General features: G+C 35.6%; 1 protein-coding gene across 1 annotated transcript in view; it reads right to left on the reverse strand.

Annotated features, from left to right (window-relative positions):
* The window catches only part of NEK10 (NIMA related kinase 10), a gene marked incomplete at its 5' end in the record, with an annotated part of 89,129 nt that overhangs the window by 41,180 nt on the left and 26,294 nt on the right, over positions 1-21,655 (reverse strand). The window contains 4 exon segments of the mRNA XM_059838723.1: positions 1,138-1,351; positions 4,249-4,340; positions 4,725-4,854; positions 20,970-21,076. Coding sequence (XP_059694706.1) covers positions 1,138-1,351; positions 4,249-4,340; positions 4,725-4,854; positions 20,970-21,076 — 543 coding nt within the window.

The following is a 21,655-nucleotide window of genomic DNA, read 5'->3' on the forward strand; positions in this document are numbered from 1 at the left end:
AATGACTATATCAAGATACAAAAGGTAATGGCATACAACAAGCTTCCAAATCTTTAGGGTTAAGAAAATTTAAATGAAAAACACATGGGAAAAGTTGTTTATAGTATTTTAAGTTACAAATACTACTCTGTATCTTTCTTTCAAACAAATACCTCTTACATTTTAAAAGGCAGTGGTTTGTTACAGTTTGCTGGTAGGTTTTGGCACTGTTTTTTATTGAAAAAAAAATGGTGTAATATAAATAATGATCTTAGACTGATAGGTCAAAGAACTCCTGAAAAAAATATTAACCATTGATACAAGTTACTTGTTTTTGGAAGGTGAAGACTTGGTACTAAGTGTTTTAGAAAACCATTTTCCTACACAGAGGTTCTTGGTACAAGCTACTGAGCCCTGACAAAAGGAATCTAAGAGATGCAATATCTGAACAGACAAGAGTGGCTGTGTAAATTATAACTTTATACTGGAATTATCAAAACAACTTTCAAAGGGCAATTTTGCTACACAAAAACATTATCCTTGTATTTTTAAAATAAATTCTCTGAGATTATATATGGTAGATAAACTACTGATGTTCTTCATGAAGAACGCTTAAAACACAGCCTGAAGCAAATGGAAGAACTGTAAGTATTTCTACAAAACTGTATCAGAGAGTTAAAAAACATGAACAAATATCTTATCAGCATCACTGGTCTGTATTTTGCAATCTGTAATTAAAAATTTTATTCTTGTAGGTTCCATTTTCTAGGTGTCATTGTCTATGAATCATACACAAGATTATCAACTTGTTCCACCCTAATCAAGCGTATATTCTCCTATTCACAAACCACTCACAAATGTGCTGTAATAATTAAATGTTATCAGATATTATCAAAACTGTAAGAACCTCCATAGAAATGCCATTTTCCAACATAGAATAACATTGGGTTTTAAGATACTGTCATTTTTCCTGCATAAGAATGTCCAAAAAAAAATTAATGAATACCTTGTTAAAAATAAATTAAAGTGCCTGCATGGAAAAATGTTACAGAAGGATGTGTCTTTTAATTTTGATTAATTTTCTCCTTTGATGCACATTATTTTCTCAGATATGGCAAACAACAATAACAAAATATAAAGCCTAATACCTGTACTTACTTGTGATAAAATGGGAAGTTGATGATGATAAGTTACTGCATTTCAATTAGCCTCCAGGAAGTACCACTGGGTTTCTCTCCTCTCCCAATCCAGTTTCCTCTCCAGCATGAGATGAGAGGTGGATAAAAATTCCAGATATTTCATCATCACATCAGGCAGCCGTGAGCTGACTTCTACTATGTCTGGACATGCCTCTGCATCAGGAGTCAAGCAGCTACAGGAAGAACATTCTCTATTTACTTGTTTCTTTTCCACCACTGAATTCCTGCCCTGGTATTTATGGAGTTATGCCAGCCAGCACTGCTCCCTCATCCTGCCTGGGACAGTTTGATGCTGGGCAGCTTTGGTGTTGCCACACCACAGCACAGCCTCCAGCATCAGCTGGAACCATTTTCCTTGACACTGACCCAGAGAGAACTGCTACTGGGAACTGTGCCTGTGCATTCCCAGACACACTGAGGAGTGCCTGGGGCCTTCTCCTGGGATGGGGGAGATGAGGCCTGCCTTGTGGGGATTGGGTCAGTACTATTTAATGTCTTTAGAATGACCTAGATCATGGGAGAGAGCGCATTTTCCAAAGGTTTGTGGACAAAAAATTGCAGGGATACATGGGCAGGGCAGTTGTCAGAGGGACCTTAACCACCTATTCTCAGACCTGAATGCTACCTGCATAATGGGAAGGCATGGCCAGATCCTCCTCCGGGGTGCACAGCATTAGAGCAAGAGGCAAGAGACATAAGTTAAACCACAGGGAAGTCTGGATAGATCCAAAAATTGTTGTTATTATTACCCTTTTATTATTATTATTATTATTATTATTATTATTATTATTATTACTATTACTATTACTATTACTATTACTATTACTATTAATCACAAAGGCACACAAACCCTACAGAGGGCCCAGAGAAGTTGTGGAATCTCCATCCTTCAATACAAAACTGACACAGACAAAACCCTGAGCAGTGAGTGGCCAGATCTAATTGTATCTGCACTGAGCCGGATGGACTAGATTCTTCCAGGGTTCCCTTCCAATCTAAAATACTTTAATAGGTCAATGTTAAAGGCACCCTCAGTAATGGTAATAATATATTATTAGGTCTATTTTTAAACCCCCAAAATATTTTCTGCAGTGTATGCAGTGTAGGACAGGAAGGCTGCTAGGGACAGTCCTGCATGTACTAACAAGTGCCTTAAACCTGTTAGCTCCAATGAATCTGGTTATTTACTACGATTTCCTTGCACAGCACCCTTGATCTGCTAACACAAACATATAACCCAACACTCTTCTTCAAAGAACATGCCATAGAATGACTTATGATTTCTAAAGCAGTTCTTTCTAAGTAAAACACAACTGACATGCATAGCAGCACTTTTGAAAATGCTTTACAATGCTTGAACTTCTTTATTTTAATATTTTTGTTTGAATTTGGTTAAATGTGTTAATTAATTTCACTAATTTTCATAACTTTAAAAATATTTTTTACTTTAAATTTTGTATTTCTTTTAAAGAGGTGCAAGTTTTCACTCTTAAAAAATACTTTGGGTTGGGGTTTCCTGTTGATTTTTTATTTTAATTCACTGAAACTGGGCAAAAGTTCCAAGACCAATGGGAGCTAGAAGAGATTTTTATTAAGTCCTATATCCATTTCCCATGCATCTAAAAATTATTTATGACTAAACACCAAGTAGGTTGATGTTCAACTCTGAAGGAATTTAATGGCTATGATTCCAGAACTTCCTTTAGTAGCTTAAAGCAATAAAACTGTATTTTAATAACAATACTAAAGAATAGTAACAATAACAGTAAATGGAAAGTTACAGTTGCAACAAGGAGCTTTCAATATTTCTTCAAATCATTATCAAGAAATTATTTTTTTTACTTCCAACATTCATCTTTGAAATGTGTTCTGTTTTAGTCATTTGAAAATAACATCTTTTCTGTTAATGTTTCCCCCATCTACATAACTAAAATCTCATTATTACTGCTTTTCTTTAATGTTTTTATTCTTTCTAAATAGCTCACAAAGCATAAGCAAAAACCTAAACATAACAAATAATTTAAGATTTAACCCATTGTAAGAGATATTATTGAAAACAATAGCTGCCCAAAAATAAACAATAACAAAAAAACCTTCAATGTCTCCCACTGTTAGTAAAATATGCAGAAAAATTCTTGTGAATGTGAAGATTTTAATATTTTCATTAAAATTCATTTCAGAATCTCTTAAATGTTAGTTCCATTAGCTCCTGTACTCTCCATTGTCGTCCTTTATCCACAAGGTCTTTAAGTAACAGAAACCTTTCTGTACACTAGAGCATACTATAAAACCTTAGTTTACAACCTTACACAAACGTTTTTTGTAATGTGCTTTTTAGAGACTGAATTGAATATCTGAATGAGAAAGCATAAGCATTTTTGTATTAAGTGGGTTTTTTTTTTCTAAAATGGGAAAATCAAGGGAGCTAACTAACTAAATCTCTAATTCACTCTGTACTTCGCCTGACACAGTACATTATCTCCAGGAAGATAAAACATAGCTGAGAAATTTGTGATGAGTGAGTGTAGCAAGTACAGGCTCATCTTTTCCTCCATTGCTTTGTTACCTCTCCTGCTGTGCTAACAAAATTTTAACGTAGTGAAAAACATATTTCTATCAGTCAGATAAACAGAAAAAACTATGAACATGATCATACAGTGATCTATAAATAACGTACTCTAATGGAGTTATTTCCTTGACCACAATCTGCATTTGAAAATTACTCAAATTCTGGATATTTATTGGGAAAAATTGACGCATAGGGAATTAAGTACAGCACTGATACTGTTAAATGTAAATTTCACTACTGAATATAAAGTCTATACTGGCTAAATGAATGCCCTGACTACACTGGTATGAGTTTTCCAGTTGCATATGTGCAGCTATATTGTAAATTTTATAATTGGTGTAAGGAGATAGCACTGTTTTTCTTTAAATCCAAAGATATTTCCTATGCAGAGACAAATACTGGCAGTTGCTAAAGTCTGCAAACTGTCACATTATCTCTGCTGGAAGCATACAAAACAAAAACATCTTTACAGCAGGATGTCGAAATAAAATGAATAATTACCTCTTAATGGTAAATGAGACTTTTTCAGAGTACAGTCCCTCTGGCACAGGTTCATACACAGCCCCTACTATCAGAAAAAAATAAAAAAAAATCTACAGTTTGTTGAAGAAAAATACTCCAGTATTTATTTCAGCATCCAATATGATAAGTGTTGTCTCTTGAAACTATCTGATGAGCATTACATCACCAGCTCTAACTTGCAGAACAACCTAAATGCAGACTGTCTCTTCCAGTCAGGCATCCACACTACTTACTGTAGGTTAAAGTGCTACAATATTGAACATATACAAGCAATTTTTGCAATCAGAATGGTAAGATAGCAATTCATACAATGACAAACACTTGTGCTTGCTCACAAGACACACACATTAGAGCTGAAAGCAGTTTATGTGTCAATAAACTTAAATATAAATTCTCTTGGATCTTGAGAACACATGGAGAATTAACTGGGAGGCTGATCCGGCAAATGTGAGTACCTCAGTTGCCAAGGAGGGCATATTGGTGCTGTAAACTGGTGGGCTCAGAGTGGCCATCTGTTAAAGGATGCATCCTGCAGCTCAGACATCAGCCTTCTCTCCATACAGCTCACCCTTTACAACTTGAGGACTAAGGAGCAAGCAATGCAAGCCCCAAGTGTTTTATTAATTCCCCTAGGAGTAGGCTTATTCTCTTAAAAAAACCAAAAAAACAAAATCACCAAATATTTAGTTACTCACTACAACATAATTACACACACAATTACATTCAAAAGGTTGCTTATGTGTCATTTACCAGTGAAATTCTTTAAGGGGAAGTACAATGAATAGATTTTCAACTTCTGCTGCCCTTTTTCTCACAACACTAGGGGTTTACATTTTTTTCACCTGTCCTTTCCACTCACACTGTCTTTGGACTTACTGGACATGAACTACAGCATTTAGAACAAGTTTACAATGATGACATTTCAATAAAACAGACTAGAGAACAGATAAGTATGGCACCTCATCTCATAATCCAGATACCAGAAAGATTTGAATACAACTCCTGTATTTAGAATGATAATGGACATAGTTTTGCTATTAATGTAAGTAAATGAACTTGACTCCTTGTATCATTTTCATCTTCTTAAAACTACTGCAATGCATTCCTTGTGAGGATGCAACATGGACACTCAGCAGGCAGCCAAATGATAATACAAAAAAACATTGTAAAGATACATTTAAAGAAAATGGAAGAAGGCAGTAATTTCATTTTGATGTAGTACAAAACAGAATTTATTTCCTTTGTTTGATTTCCTCAGTGCTTTTCTTGAACCTGGATGATAACAACGTACACTAGTAGGTGTATTCTGATGTTGGAGTTCAAGTCTCAGTAGTAAGTAAAGATCATATCACAGAATGTGTTTGATTTTTTTTTTTTTCATTCAGAGATATAGAAAAATACTTGACTTCTTTCATCTGTAAAATCAACTTTAAAACCAACTTGTTTACCTTTTTCCTTTAGCTCAGAATTGCTAACCACTTGATCTTCATAATCATAGTACTGATATCTTTGGTAAAATGACTTATTTTGGTGCTCAGAGGTACTGTGTAAATTCAAATAATGATGCTAGAGGAGATCCTACTGCTATATACAAAATGCAGATTTTTGAAATATATGGGATGAGGTCCCTAGACAAAAGATAAGATAAATTAGGTGACCTTAACAGAATAGAAAGTCAAAGGGAGGTCACAGGCAGGGAAGTGAGAGGGACTGACAGGTCACACTCTTCTGATAAAATGATCAAGCAAGATACAGATTCTTGGATCAAATCTAAAAAGCAATTTTCTTTGAATCTTACTGCTGCTGTTACATAACTACAGAGTGGGTATTAAATGTTGTTTTAGGACATAACTGTATTTCTGTAATCACACTGTGACACTAGCTTATTAGATGTCTTTGTGGAAATTTCCTTTCTGTGTATTAAAAGTGTCTACTAGCAACATTAATACTGCAACTTATGGAGATGGTGAGCTCAAAAAGGCAAAGCCCCTGTCTTAGTTAAGTCCTAAGCATGCTCCCAATCAGGAAAAAACTCTGAATTGAATTTTATTGTTTTGTTCTAAGGATAATTTTCATCCACAGAGAGATCAAGTTAAAAATTATTATTTTACATTACTAAATTATATTAAAATACCAAACTGAGATTATTCCAACCAAATTTATGTAACTGTGCAAAAAAGCTGTACAGCAGTCACAGAAAGAATAAGCTGAATACAATTGAGAGAGAAACAGAGGCAACCATGACCTAGCCTAAGCATCTTGATTCCTGAAGATTTTTCCAGGGAAAAATCTTGCCTGATGTCCAGAGCAAACAGCAGCCCACCAGCTGGTGACTTGGAAAAATCATACTATGATTTGGAAATCATGGAAAGAATACAGTGCTGACAGGGTTATAGTTTTAGCATGGTTTCCACAAGAGCACAGTAGCTGAAAGTTAATGAAGTCATTTGTTCTGTTTACTCATGCTGAAAGATTTCTTGTTCTAAATGCTTATCTAATCCCTCTTTTTTTTTTTTTTTAATCAAAAGGACTTGTAGCAGAATAGTATTTGATCTTTTCTTCCAGAACAAATTTCTTAGTCAGAAACCTCAGGTATTGAGAACATTAGAATAACCAATACCTTAAAAAATACTGTCTCCTTCTGAAGAGGTACTTTAAATGACTGAAGCAATGTTCATTTAATGTGACCATGAAATTTTTACAGAGAATATAAATCCCCTACTTATATGATGCTATGCTTTTGTAGCTAATTAGTTCTGTAATTTAGATTTTTAAATAGGATTTTCAAATATTATTTATTTACTTTTCAAGGGATGTAGTAAAATCCATCACCATCCATCTACAGGCTTGCCTCACCATCTGCTAGTTAGAAATGTGGGTGGGGTACAGTAGTTGTTGATTAGCAAAACAGTTCTGCAGTCAATTTGCATGTTTTGGATCCCCAGTGGCAGGGATGCCAAGCAGAGAAAGTGCCCGGTTCTTGTTCCTGTGCTCCGCCACCCACCAGCAGGAGGGTGGTGGGAGTACATATGGTTTGCCTAATTCAGATGACAATTGTGTATAAACTGTCACTGTCTGGTCAAGACCAGAAAGAATATGTGGAACCAGTCCTACTCACAAACACTGAGAATTTAAGCATTAGTATGACTTTTTTTTTATTATTTGTAAAGGCGATACTCATCCTTTAACTTTAAGCTGAAGATAACTCAATTGGCTGAAGCCAGACAGCAGTACTAATTAAATTTTTAGCAAACAGATGTCTACATCATAAAATGCATTCAAATCAGAATACAGAAAGGGGGAGCCCCTAAGAGATTATAAAGATTTTAATTTCCATTGCTCCAAGGGCTGAGCTGACTGCCACTAAGCAGCAGTACTGATACTATTAGCCACAGCTACTAGAAGTGGCAGCATGTAATTCTTGCAGCTAACATATTCAAGATAATAGCTCTAAGATATTTTTCATCTAAGATATTTTTAATCTAATAGCTCAAGATAATTTTCATCTAAGTTTTCAAATCACTGGTGACTTCCAACTTATATATTCAAGCTGAAAAATGCTCACTCCAGCATCATTATGTTGTAATAAGAGAGCCCTTCACTTAACAAATGTCCACAGCAAATGCAAGACTAAATTCTTTTAAATGAAAGACAGAATTATAACCACAGAATAACCATCCAAATTCTCAACATCCTTTAACAGACAATTTTATAATTGTTTCTTAGAAAGGTCAACATACTAGCACTGCTTTTATTCTTAATAACAGAATCCTCTATGACCATGGCCTCAAAATGAGCCACTGCTTAATCCAAAGAGTTGTTTTTCCTTCTGAACTCCTTTTTACAAAATTAAGCAGGTATTTTAAATACAGAAGAGATTTCGCATACTACACCACATTTATAATTAAGAGGTTTTTTTAAAAGAAACAATAATAAACAAATCTTGTCAGTACAGTGCTACTTGTAAAACATCAAACACATTACACATTTAACCAAATAACATCTACAAGGCCTTGGAGATAGTTTTGCCATCAAGCTTTCATTTATAATTTTGCTTACTAATGTTTTTCTTTAAGAACACTTTTAACAGAGTTTTAAACAGACTGCATCTAAATCTGCTACATTTGCACTACCATACAGCTATCTGAAAGATGACAATCCTCACTAGATTACCTCGTGTCCACATTAGTTAGCAGTGGACAAAAGCCCAATATTAAGAAATAAGTCCTAAATTTGGAGAGGGAGGAAAAAAGGAGATGAGGGAATGATGTTTTCAAAACAGCATTAATTTTCTAGAGCCTCTGAAGCTTCTAAAGAACATTATCAATACTTTCAGGCTGACTTGACATGGGACACAGCCAGTGAAGATTTCCCAAACTGCCCAGAACTTCAAAGAGCCACTCATGACTTATCTTGGTGCAGAGTTCAATGGTGCTTCCAACAGCTGTAAGAACATGCTGGGATGTGGCATCCTGCAGGAGGAGGAGCACTTATAATGAGACTTGGTTCCAACTGGACAGTGGGGAATTCATGAAAACAGCAGTGATCCTTCAAGACTGACTCCCAGAGAAAGTGCTGGTTATAGGAAAGGCTAAACAAAGAATCATCAGCCAATGCCAAGGATTTTAACAATGACAGTTATTGCTTTTAGCCTTTAACATAACTTCAATTCATTACTTAAACCTTGATGGACAATTCCAGCAGTAGGTATCAGCAATACAAACACTCATGCCTAGAAACCATAACTATTTCAGGAAACAATCCAAGCTGAAAATAGCTGGAAAGTAGCAAAGAATCCAATATGCTTATCCCATTCTTCCTTACCTAAGAATATTGATTTTTTTCCCCACTGTTGGAGACAGGACAGTAGGAGAGATTGTAGACAAGCTTGCCATACATTGATCAATGGGAGTTTTTTGTTTCCTTTGGTCCCAAATGCTAAAAGAGTCTCTGCAGCTTCTATTAACTTCAGGTAAGTCAATATCTTTGTAAAAATTCCTGTATAATAATACTCACTTGCAATGGATAGCCTTACTGCTTGCTGGCAGGACTCACCAAGCAAAGCAGAGAAAGGGATTTTCACAATCTTTGTACCTATGACTGCCACAATTCACTATAAAAATGAAACCTGCTGTTCCCTGGCCCAGGAAAACAGGGATTTATCCAGTAGTGCCTTGAAAATCTTCAGAGGTAAAGACTACACAACCTCTCATTTCCATATTTGACTGTTACAATGAAGAAAAAAAACTCTGCATATATCAAGTTAGAATTGCTTCTGCTTCAATTCATTTCCTGTTTTCTCAGAAAACTTCCAAGATCACAAAGTTCAGTACAAAGAATGAGAAAATGCTGGTATTTGGACACCATTTCTAGGTTTCTACAAACCCATCTGTATTTAACCAAACTGCTACAGGATAATATGTGAATATTTGGAGATCACTGTGAAAAAACCCTACATTTACTCTAGAATCAGTTTTCTGAGACACAGAAAGAGAGGGGGATAATGCAAGGGAAAAAAAAAAAAAAAAAAGCACCAGCATAATCCCAAAATAAAAAATAGAAAAGCAGTTGCTGCATGTCACAATTTTTCTCTGGATAGTTTGCTGCAAGCTACAGATACACATTCATTACCATAGCTTCACAATTACCACTAAAACCAATGGAAGAAGAAACTGGAGCCACAAAACTGACAGTTTGAATAAAGAGGTCTTATGAATATTGCTGAAAGCTTTTTGCATTTCTCACCCACATAAAGAATTCAACACAAGCCTTTTGGGGATATTCTGTCTATCCCTTGAGTGATAAAGCGGGAACAGGATTTTCAATCACTAGTTAAAATTTTACCTTCACAGTTTTCTTTTTCAAATGGAAAAAGTATGGCCAAGTAAGTCTGTAATAATTTATTATGTTGTTGTCTAACTTGCTACCATTTTTCACCATACAAATTATGTTAAATAATTTTGGAGAAAAAAAGACACATAATTTCTTATTCACAAAAGAACATTTTTGCAGACATCCTAAACTTCTACTGACACTTAGAGAAAAATTCATCACTTATTCATCAGTTCCACCAAGTTTTAAAATGTACAGGGGCAGGGAAGACGTTTACTATCTTCAGATGGCAATTATACAGTGTGATAAATCCTCGTGCCACCAGGTGGGGAATGTAATTTTAAAATGGGTGAAGTCAGCTAAGAGAGGCCACTTCCATGTGTATGATTGCTCTCTCATCAGTGTAATCTCAACAGCTTCATTTCCTAGTCCAACCATTGCCTGCCTCTGCCCAGAAAACTCTGCTACATTCATATAATTTCTTCTATAGAGAGGCAAAACCAATCCACAGGCAGTGACAGGCCACTAATAACTATAGGATACAGCAGACTGCATAATGCCTGCCTTATATTTTTACTAATACATTCAAAAAAACCACCTGGTTTGATGTGGAAGAACGCTTTTCACTGCAAATAGTTGTAAATTTGTGTAGTCTGTCTCAATCTCAAATGTTAATGAGCATTGAGAAATGTGTAAAAACAAGATCCCAGTAATAAACCAGTGAAAATTTCAGTTACACTGCTGTTGATCAACAATTTAGAAAACTCACTAAGTTACTGCTTCCTTTCAACATAGTTCAGTACCTCTCTGTTTGAAACAGTCAAGAAGTTTCACAATTTACTTTCTTGGGTTTTTTATTCTATACTTTTGAAAATAAAGATATGGACATACAGTTAACTTTCAGCAACAGATTCATATTTCTTTGAATTTACAAACCTTCCAGCTTTTCTGTGTGCCAACTTTATACAAGATTGCTCAGCTATGCCAAACATACTAAATTTGAAAAATAACTTATGGTCCCTAGCACTGTAATAAGACATTGTTCTAGAACACATGAAAAACTGCCACCAACTCCCTTCTAATTCACCCCTGCCACATATGAATATAAATCAAATTACATTTTTTAAAGGTTTACTCTGTCGTTCTTTACTCACATCGCATTGTTAAACAAAACCAAACAAACACCTTTTTCATACCTAAATCATTAAATACTCAAGTCAAAAGCGTGTTCAGAGCACAAGGTCCTCTTCCCAATTCCTAAGTGCCAAGAGGCACTTGTAACTACTTTTTTCCCCCATCAAAAATTTAGATCACATATGAAACTGTGACAACCACAACAGCCTCATGTGGGGTAAGTTATTTAGGCTGTATATTCAAAAAATACTGGAAGCCAAGATGGTGCCTTGCTTCTGCTGCTCCCAGTCACTCTCTTCCACCAGGGTCTGCTCTCCTGTGCCAGCACAAGTACTTCTACAGCTGCTTTACACATCCAAGACCTAAAATATTTTTAAGCCAGCTCAGTTCTCTAATCTAGCTCATCATTATGTTTGCCTGAATACTTGTGTTTGCCCTGGAGTATGGCTGGTTTAGGTTGGGTGGTTGTTGTCACAATTGGATTTTTTTACCTTGAATCATTTCATTGACACAGTTTTTATCACAGCCTCAGAAACAACTGGTTCTGGCAGAAGTTCAGCCAAGGAGTCAGCTTTGGAAATATAAAATCAGCTTTCACTGAAATACAGTTTTCAGTTTTACCCTTAGCTCATAATGCTGAACTGAAACTCTCTTTTACCTTTACTAAGAAAAACAAGGTCAATCAAAATATAACTATACAAGAAAGTGGATAAAAAACTTCAGCATATCTATTACCAGTTCCTCTTTCTGGGCATAAAGCCTGTACAAAAAAGCTGCTGAAAGGAGCAGAAGAATATTATTGACAGGACTTGTTTTACATACTCAGAAGACCAGCAAGTTATATTCAACCACTACACATTCTGCCCTCTTTGAACTCTACCTTTTCTGCAAGAGTGTTCATCTCTGCAGACAGACCTGGTTTTTGTGGAAGCTTTACACTTTCATTGCTTTTATACCTATGAGCTTTTAATGCTAGAGAAAACAACTGCTAAATCACAGCCCTTTCTGAATTTCATAGAGCAATGCAGCTCATTGTAAAAGTATCTTCTTTAAAACTATATTTAAAACTGAAGGATATGTTTCTCAAATATTTCCTGATTATGTTTCCAAGGGACATCGATATCTAAATGTTGCCATGTTTGAATACACAGAAAACAACATCCTCCAACAACTCCCAGGGATGGCAATTGAGTACTTGCTAGGACACATTGGCTTAAGAATCAAGAGCAGGCAGAACAAAAAAAGAATTCTCATAATGTAAAATGTCATAGGTTGAAAGCATGGGAGGCATCAATATGGCAACTTCCTGAATATGTGGCTATGCCAGAAACAGTGTTGCTAATCCAGTCTATGCTTAATTTGGCAGTGAGGTGTTGTCATTATATTGCAAAGGTTCCATATTGCCAGAGTTTCATACCTCCTCGATGTTTCTCGTAGGCAGCAAAGACAAAACAAACAAAGAAAAAAAAACATAACCTCCCCCCCAAAATCAAACATGATAGAATCTGTTTTACACTCTCTAAACTAAATTCTCTACAACTGTGAACATTCTCATTGATTTTTACATATATCTGTGTGTGTGCATGTCCTTGTGTGTCTCAGTATATATGTACATGCACATATATAGATACATATATATGTGTGTGTGTATACATATATACAGAGTACTACTGCTCAAAGATGTATTATTTTGGATCTCTTGAATTTTCCAGACAGAATGTTTCATTTCAGAAACGAAGAAGTTTGGGAGCTCTACAGGGTACAGCACTATTGAGTTACATTGGCTATAAAAATAGGGAGAATGCTTAACATAATCCAAGGGCCCAGGACTCAACATAGAAGTATCTATTACAAGTAGATCACAAATATCAGAGTTTCATGGGCTCTGATGTGCATTTACCCCCCACTGAAGCACTTCTATATGACTCTTAAAAAGTTACACAATGTGCTGGCTTGGGCTAATGTAGATTTAACTTTCTTCACAGTGGCTAGAATGGGGCTATGTTTTGGATTTGTGCTGAACACAGTCATGGTAAATAGAGAGATGTGTTTGTTATTGCTGAGCAGGGCTTACACAGAACCAAGGCCTCTTCTGCTTTTTGTACTGCCATGCTGGAAAGGAAATTGGGAGTGCATGGGAGGTTGGAAAGGGACACAATGGGACAGGTGATCCAAAGTGACCAAAGGGATATTCCAAGCTATATGACATCATGCTTAGTATATACAGAAGGAGGAATGGGGGGACATTTGGAATGATGGCATTTGTCTGCCCAAGTAACCACTACATGTGATGGGCCCTGCTCTCCTGGGGATGGCTGAACACCTGCCTGCCCATGGGAAGCAGTGAAATCCTTGCCTTGCTTTACTTGCATGCACAGCTTTTGCTTTCCCTGTTAGACTGCCTTCATTTGAACCCACGAGTTTTTCATCTTTCACGCTTCTGATTCTCTCCCCAGTCCAACTGGTGGCTGCATGGGGTTTGCTTGATGGCTGGGGTTAAATCATGACACAGATCTATTGGCAATTTGTTTTGCCCTTCATCAGGATAGGGTGTATGGGCATATTGGGAAAATGTCCCATAAAGATACAATTCCATTTGGCCTTCTCCTCTATACACTGTATCTGTCAACCCGGAGAAAAAACTTGCTGGGAGTCAGTGCACAAAAAAAATACTATTCTTTCTAGGCCTTCATTTTTTTTAAAAAAAAGTTGTGTCAAGGAAAGTTTTAAAAGCTTTGCAGCCTCTATTTGAAGAGTTGATGTTTACATCGAGCTAATTCTTTCTTCAGTTGTCATACTGTTACTAAAGAATGTCACAAAGAACCACCTTTCACACTGTGATAAAAATACACTTATCTAATCAAACTCAAAATGTGCACAGCTGTTTCAACTTTTCTACACTTCTGAATTTTCAAGAGTATTACATGCTTCTTTGAGAAGTTATAAGAACAAATCACAGTACCATTAATTTGTAAGTTAGTGTTCCAGTATTACATACAGAACTGCTGGGAGGCTTAAAACAGAAAAACATATTAAAGTTCCAATTTATATCTGTTATTCCTTCAGACACATCATGGAACAAGATGAATTATAAAACAACAAGAGGAAGTATAAGCTGCATTCTGCAACTTACAAAAAACAATTTCCTTTTGATGAGATTTGTTATTTATATTATCAAAACCAAGCATCACTGCATGGTCCACCCATTTATACAAAAATACCTAGCAAATTATCAAGCTGTCAGTTTTAAAAGAAATGCTGTAGACAAATTGTAAGCTGTGGCAAATGCTATCCATACACAGAAAAACCTGAACCACTCATATTCTAAAAAGGTACTCCTAACACACAGCTGGCAGATTCTTCTAAGAGTTTCCTGCCAACTAGAGATAGTTTTCAGTGAATTCATATCCCAATTTCCTATAAAATACTTCAGGAACTGCCTTAAGTCTGTAACTGAATAAACAGCTCAAGAAAATATTTTTTTTTCCTTTATCTATGGAACAGAAATCTGAACAGTTAAAAAATGGTAAAGGATTTTGCTTACTAAGAAACATGCCTTTTGGAATAAACTTCATTCAGTGCCTTTATCAGGCTTAAAAGCTGGATAACCAAGCTTATCAAGAAATTGCATGAATATTTACGTTTTAGAGGGAGACACGGAAAAGTAAGTATCTGCAAAAAGACAACAGAGCAATAGTAAATCCTACCCTACAACAACTCTAAAATAAACCTAGATCTTTGATAACTGATTTCAAAGAAGGTGTCTATTTCACCTAACTTTAAACTCCTCTAAGAGATTTATGCTAAGATCCCTCTGTAGCAAATGAAGAGAGATAGACACATCAGGTGGTTGATTCATCTCATCAACTAAACATATAAGGTAGATGGGATGAAATTCATTATCAGAATGCCTATTTTTTCCTTTACTTTCAGTAATCTAGCTGCTTGACTTGAGTAAGATGCCCAGCTTTTAAATTGCTGCATATAAGAAGATGAATCCCAGCCCCACAGGGACTTGTTTCTGACAGTAACTTTTGTCTCACAGTAAGGTATGAATTAGATGACTTTGCAACTATTTGGATTTGCTGGAAACTAATACACTAGATAATTAACTAATAACAACTCTTCTGTCTAGCAATCACATTCAGTATGGATTAAATGGAAAAATAAAATCAAACAAGAAAAAAAGCAGACAGATGAAAATTTTACCTGAATAAGATGGGGACTTCATTGTTTTCTTTTGCATAGAATTTAAAATTCTCAAATCTAAATAAAGTCTGGACCTGTTGATCCAGATGCCCCCAACAACCACCACAAAAGTCAATAGATGAAATAGGCACACAGACTCATAACACAATAATCTATACATATTTTATTGTATTTTTTATTACAATGTATTGCTTTCTACCTCGCTTACAAATATCAGCTGAAAAAGTAAGGTTACACAGGAAACTGAGCTAAGACTAAAGAGAAGGAAGGAAGAGATTTGAGACACCACTTCATTCTGTTCAGCTCACTACCAAACCCCAGCAATGGGCACCCTTGAGAAATAGACCAGAAACAAAATAAGACAAGACACCTAAATGGAACTGTCACATGATCCTGCAATGAGAAAAACGTTTAATTCCACAGTTTTCTTCTCCAAATTCTCTCTAAAAATCCTTTTCAGGATAAGCTAAATGTTTTGTAAATTCATCTTGAAATAGGAAGTAAAGAGAATCAACATAGACATTAATTTGTAAATAATAATTTTTAAAAAATCTACCCACAAATTACATTTACATATCCTTCTCCCAATTTAATAACTTGGCACATTGCTCTCCATAAAAATACACAGACTACTTGTCTGCAAGTGGTATCACATAGTTATTAACACAGTACCCTCTCTCTAGTCATAAAATCATTTACCCCTGCTTGTGTAGATTAAATTGTGGAGAACCTAGAGAGATACTGGGCAGTAACCCAGGAAAAGAGCTTTCTTCAGCAGAATAAATGGCAAATGCAGACATATGAGTCTATCTGAAACCACAGGGTATTTAAATTCAAACTCTTTCAGTTGGAATAGATAGAACAAACCAAGGAAAGCGTAAGTTTGAACAATTCTTGATAGAGCTTTGAAATCTGGCTTCTGTGAAAATGCAAGCAACTGAACAAAGGCCACACCAGAAACTAAACCCCAAGACCCAAATGAAAAAGCAAACAGCTTTAACTGACCATCAAAGAAATGGTAAAATAGCAAAGAGGCTCTTTAGGAAACATCCAAGACAGCAAGATAACACATAATGGCCCAAGAAATTCAAACAGCACACTATATACTGAGCAGCAAAGTAAAGAAGAACAAGAAATAGTATGATTTAGAAATAGTAAGGATTTGCTAAGATGCTAACACAGCTAACATCTTGAATATAGAATAGAATGGGAAAGGCAGAAATAAACTCACCAAAACTACTCTAAGTCCTGCAGCTCAGATGTCATAAGAACATAGTTTACCTTAATGTAGCTCATTTAACATTACTTAAAATAAAAATGAAAGAAGAATTCCAGCAAACAAATGCCAGTAACATTGGACTAAAAGACATTTACAAGATGATAAATTAGTCTGATTAAATGACTAATCTTATTATATTGAAAGTATTCGTTCACTATCATTATTACCCCTTCCAAAGAGATAATAATATAATCATTATTATAGATTAAAATATTGCTGTAAAACTTATATAAGTTCTACAGAAATAAGTACATTGTTGATTTATAATGTATTATGGTATTATAGTAAAACAGTACTTTTTTTTTTCCCCTGAAGATAGCAGTCTAAAGTCAACATGGAGACTATAAAATTATTACATGCTACACCCCACCCCTCAGCATTAAAGTAACTCTTTAGAAGCTGGATCAGCACCACCCATTTGATAGAAAAGAAGTATAGAAAACTGCTTTCACACTCCCTTTCATGTAAACAACTTGTGCTATGACTTCAAGCTACTTTTAAGCCCTTGTGAGTACAACTCTACTCAGGATAGGAGAAATACACAATATGGACTAGTCCATGTTACTTACAAAGGGGCTTGTTTTCTTTTAGTCCAAGATTTTTTTTCCCCTTCTCCCCTATCTAGTATTATCTCTTACAGTGAAAATTGTATAATTGCCCCAAAACACTTTTCTGGAGAATATCTTCATGCTTTCTTACTTTGCTCCATGTAATTTCCAGTTTTACTCCCAAGTATAATGCTATCTTACACTAGGCATGATATTAAGTACATTTCAAATGTCGGGTGACATTAAACTAGACAAACTTCTAATTTAATAAAAACTATATAAAATTAAATCATTAGAACATCTTTTTGTAAGGCAGCCTCTGTCAAGTACTTATAATGTTCTTCCTTGAGGTTTATCCAAGTGTCCTTTTAGTCACCAGGGGCCCACAATGAAACATAATGTTCTACACAGAGCTGTCCTGTGGGTTACACACAGGGACAGTACTGCCTGCCTGTCCAACCTATATTCTCCCTGTGGATTCTATCTCCAACTGAACTGGAATTTTTGCTGACACCCACCATTCTAAACTTATGTTTACACCACAACCAAACTTTCACAATTGTATTTCATTGCCATCTTTCATTCTTGGAGTGAACACTTGTATTAAACAACTTTCAGAAGATCCTCTGGTAAAAAAAATCAGTGTTGATATACTGAAAGGATCATTTAACTCCTGTTACCTTTCTATTTAAATCAGCAAATCCCCTCCAGGAGCCATCTGTTCCATGAATGGCAAAACTAGCACAAGACAAGTTTTCCACTAGTTTTCTGTTTCCCCTGACCATTACACAGTACCTTCAGTTTCCTATTCTCTGGGTTATCTAAACACACCAAACTGCTGTCACACAACAGCATATACTGCAGCTGATTTTGGAAATTTGGAAAGTTTCAGCTGAGTTTAAAAACTTTTCTTGCCAAAACAGAATTGTTTCGCTACTTGATCCATCACCAAATTTTCACAAACATTGAAAAAAGCTAAACTCTCAAACTTGCTCGAAATTGGTGAAATGTTTCAGATTCTATTTTTGGAGAAATAAAGTACTGCTGGGAAATCTTGTAATCAGTTTGACAATATAGATCATAAAGGCTAAAAATAAAGTATTTATGAAAATACAACACACTCCCTCATCTTAAATGACCTTTCCAAAAACAATAATACTTTAATTAAGTGAAAATATTATGTCACCATAATAAGCAATGCAGCTACTGCAGGTCTCTTCATGAGAAATCATACCAGACTATTGATTTATGCAATGCTCTCACAAGATATGGGTATAAACAGAAGCAGTGACCAGTACTAGAAAAGAAATCTGGTTAACATAACACAGTACACAGAGCCAGTGTATAGTCCATAAACAGAAATTAAGATCAAGGAATATTTTCTCCTCCACAGCAGAGAAGATGAGGGAGTAAAAGAATATGTCCAATTACCACTGAAATAGGAGTTTCCTCAAAAGACCACAGCAAGAAAACTCCTCAACACTGGCACAAAAAGCTAAATAAACAACATTGTTCTGTGCATCAGTTTCCTAACATTTGAAAACAATTTTGTTTCAGAAAGATCAAGTTAGCTCACCAACTAAGGTAGAACTTTCTTGCCCACTTCTTAATGACACCTGAGGGAATCTACTCAGAGTTTCTCAACAGCTTTTAAAGATCAGTCAAGCTCTCAAGCACTTATGATGGGACCCTCTATTCCATCAAATCTCAAAATTAACTTAATTTCCCAGAGTTCATCTAAATAGTCTCTATACATATACAATTATATACATCTCTTGATGTGCCAGCAATATATCCTCTCTTCCTAAATCACAATCCTTTCTTTGAAACAAATAAATGGAAGGTATAATTGAAAGGAAACATCATTCTCCATAACCATGGACAGTTGCTGTGTCTCTTCTGGGAAGGCCTTTGAGACAGCACAATAATAAAGACTGTCACCACCAACTTGAAGCAGATTGTTTCTAGTGACTTATGAGCTGGGAAAAGACTTCAGGATTCATTACCAATTCCCTAAAGCAGTCTTTTCCTCAACTTTTAAAGTATTAAGTGTAAACACATCTATTTAATACATTTGGTATTCTAAACACACACATTGCTGGAATTTTAGTTCAGGGAGATAACCAATTAAAAGGAATTTAATTAGTGTGGTAGTAGAATGCAACCTAGTATGAAGTAAAATTAAAAACCATCACAATTACAAAGCATAATTATATAAGCCCCTGTCTAAACAAAAAACAGTATCTGTAGTTATTTTATGATGACACAAGGTTCAAAAAATTGCATTAGCACATTGATTCAGTCAAGCCCAAATACAAACATGTTTGGTACATACAGTGATGCATTTTAATCTGAACCATTCTGCAAAACATTGCTTAGTCAAATTTAAACAATAAGCATCAAATGCTATTTTTGATATTTATTGTTTTGTTTCTGCACTATATTGTCTGCTCACAGAAGGATGGGTTGTGTCTCAAACTACTCAAAACTATTGCCTGTCAATTCAGAAGAAAGCTATTTCTGCCATTCTAAGATGAAAACAATCTTTCTCATCTCTTTTTGGTTTGGGGTTGGGGGGGGAGGTTTATGCATTGGTAAGTAGGCAGTCCTAATTTTTTATTTTTTAATAGCCTTTAACATCTACTTAAATTACTCAAAAAAGCCCCACTAAAAAGTCTAGTCCAAGCACTGCTTAAGTCTGTAGGGTCTGATTTCTCCTTCAAGACTTGTGCTAAAATATTCTGTCAGTTCCTCTTATTCCTTGTGAACAGGCTTCCATTTCAAAAAGCCCACTGTCACACCCAGAACTAACCAAGCACCTTGAAGGTGGCCTCCAGTGCGTGGTGATGTTTGCAAAGCCTTTTCAGCATTCTTAAATTATTATGACATTGGAAAGACTAATATCTTAGCCTGTCATTTTAAATATTACTCACGCATATACTTTAAATACAAAGACATCTGTACTGTATCCTTGTTCTCTTTTCTGACTGCAGACAGACAAGGATCACTGCTTCCATGATTTTGCCTGTGGAGTAGAACTGACAAGTAATGTCCCAAAAGACTGCTTACTTGAGAAACTGCAACATGTAAGGGACATTTTATCCTCAATCCTGCATCCAAATAACTGGATAAAGAGGTAGAAAAAGATCTGCCAAAGTTCTAGCTCTGATATGAACTTCCATGTACAAAGACAGGGTATGAGAATAATAATAAATATAGTATAAGCAAAAATAATATTTTAAAAAGTATTTAAATCTACAGAACACTACCCTCAAATAAAAATTTCCTACAAAATATTAAAAATCCAAAAGATATTAGTGAAAACAAAACAGGCATCTAACAGAGGAAAAAGAAGAAGAAGAAATAAATGTAGATGGGATAAGAAAAATTACAATTCAGCGTGCCTGAGGGCCATGGCAGCATGGTTTTGACACCTCTGACACCTCTATTTTTAAACTGGTGTTTAAAAGAGCAGAATAAATTCTCATCAACAGCTTCTCTTCCCAGCTGTAAGTGAACAAAACAAATTGATTATTTCAGAGAAGCTGAAAAAAAGATGGCACATAACTAGTTACACCAAACTCTTACAACACTCTGTATACCCCAACTATCACTCACAGATCCAGTGTCACTCAGAGATTGTGCATGCTTCAGGAATATTTGGATAACCAGTTAAGGCACCCTCGCAATCCCCTTACCTTTGCTCACTAAGAACTACAAGCATTAGTCTTCCAAGGTATGTGACTTGAATATTTAACATATTAAAAGGTCTCACTCTTGAAGCCATTTTAGGATTTAGGGATTTCTAGGGAATAAGTGTCAATCATTATCATTCTGGTACTAGGAATTCACAAGAAACAATTTCAAAAATGGCAAAATTAATTATGTTCAACTGCCAAATGCCGGAGTTCTTGACTCACTCTTAATTCAGAGGAACAACCAGCAGCTCTCCTAATGGCTTGGACCTTTTAATGTGTTATCACAGCCTGCAGGCCAAACATTGTCACAGGTATAAGGCCTTCACATGTGGTGGTGGTGGCAGTAATTGACACTGTTTACATACACCTTTTTATAATATAAACACACATTTCCTTATCTACAAGGATATTCTATATATAGACAAACAAGTTACTGCACTACTGCAGCTCATTCATTTTTGCACCGACTTAACCCACAGTAACCACCATGTGTTAACAGCAACATCAAAAGAGGGAGGCAACCAACTGTTGCAGAGGAGCTTGTGACTTGCACCTTCCTCCCTTCTCCATTGCAACTTCCCTATCTGCTCCAAGAGTAACCATGAAGAGGGAAGCCCCTGGACTAAAAGTTACATGCAGGAGTACTTACCTCGAGTATAGGATTACCTATTTATTATAGGATAATA

This window comes from Haemorhous mexicanus, chromosome 1 (genome assembly GCF_027477595.1).
Source record: "Haemorhous mexicanus isolate bHaeMex1 chromosome 1, bHaeMex1.pri, whole genome shotgun sequence".
NCBI lineage: Eukaryota > Metazoa > Chordata > Aves > Passeriformes > Fringillidae > Haemorhous > Haemorhous mexicanus.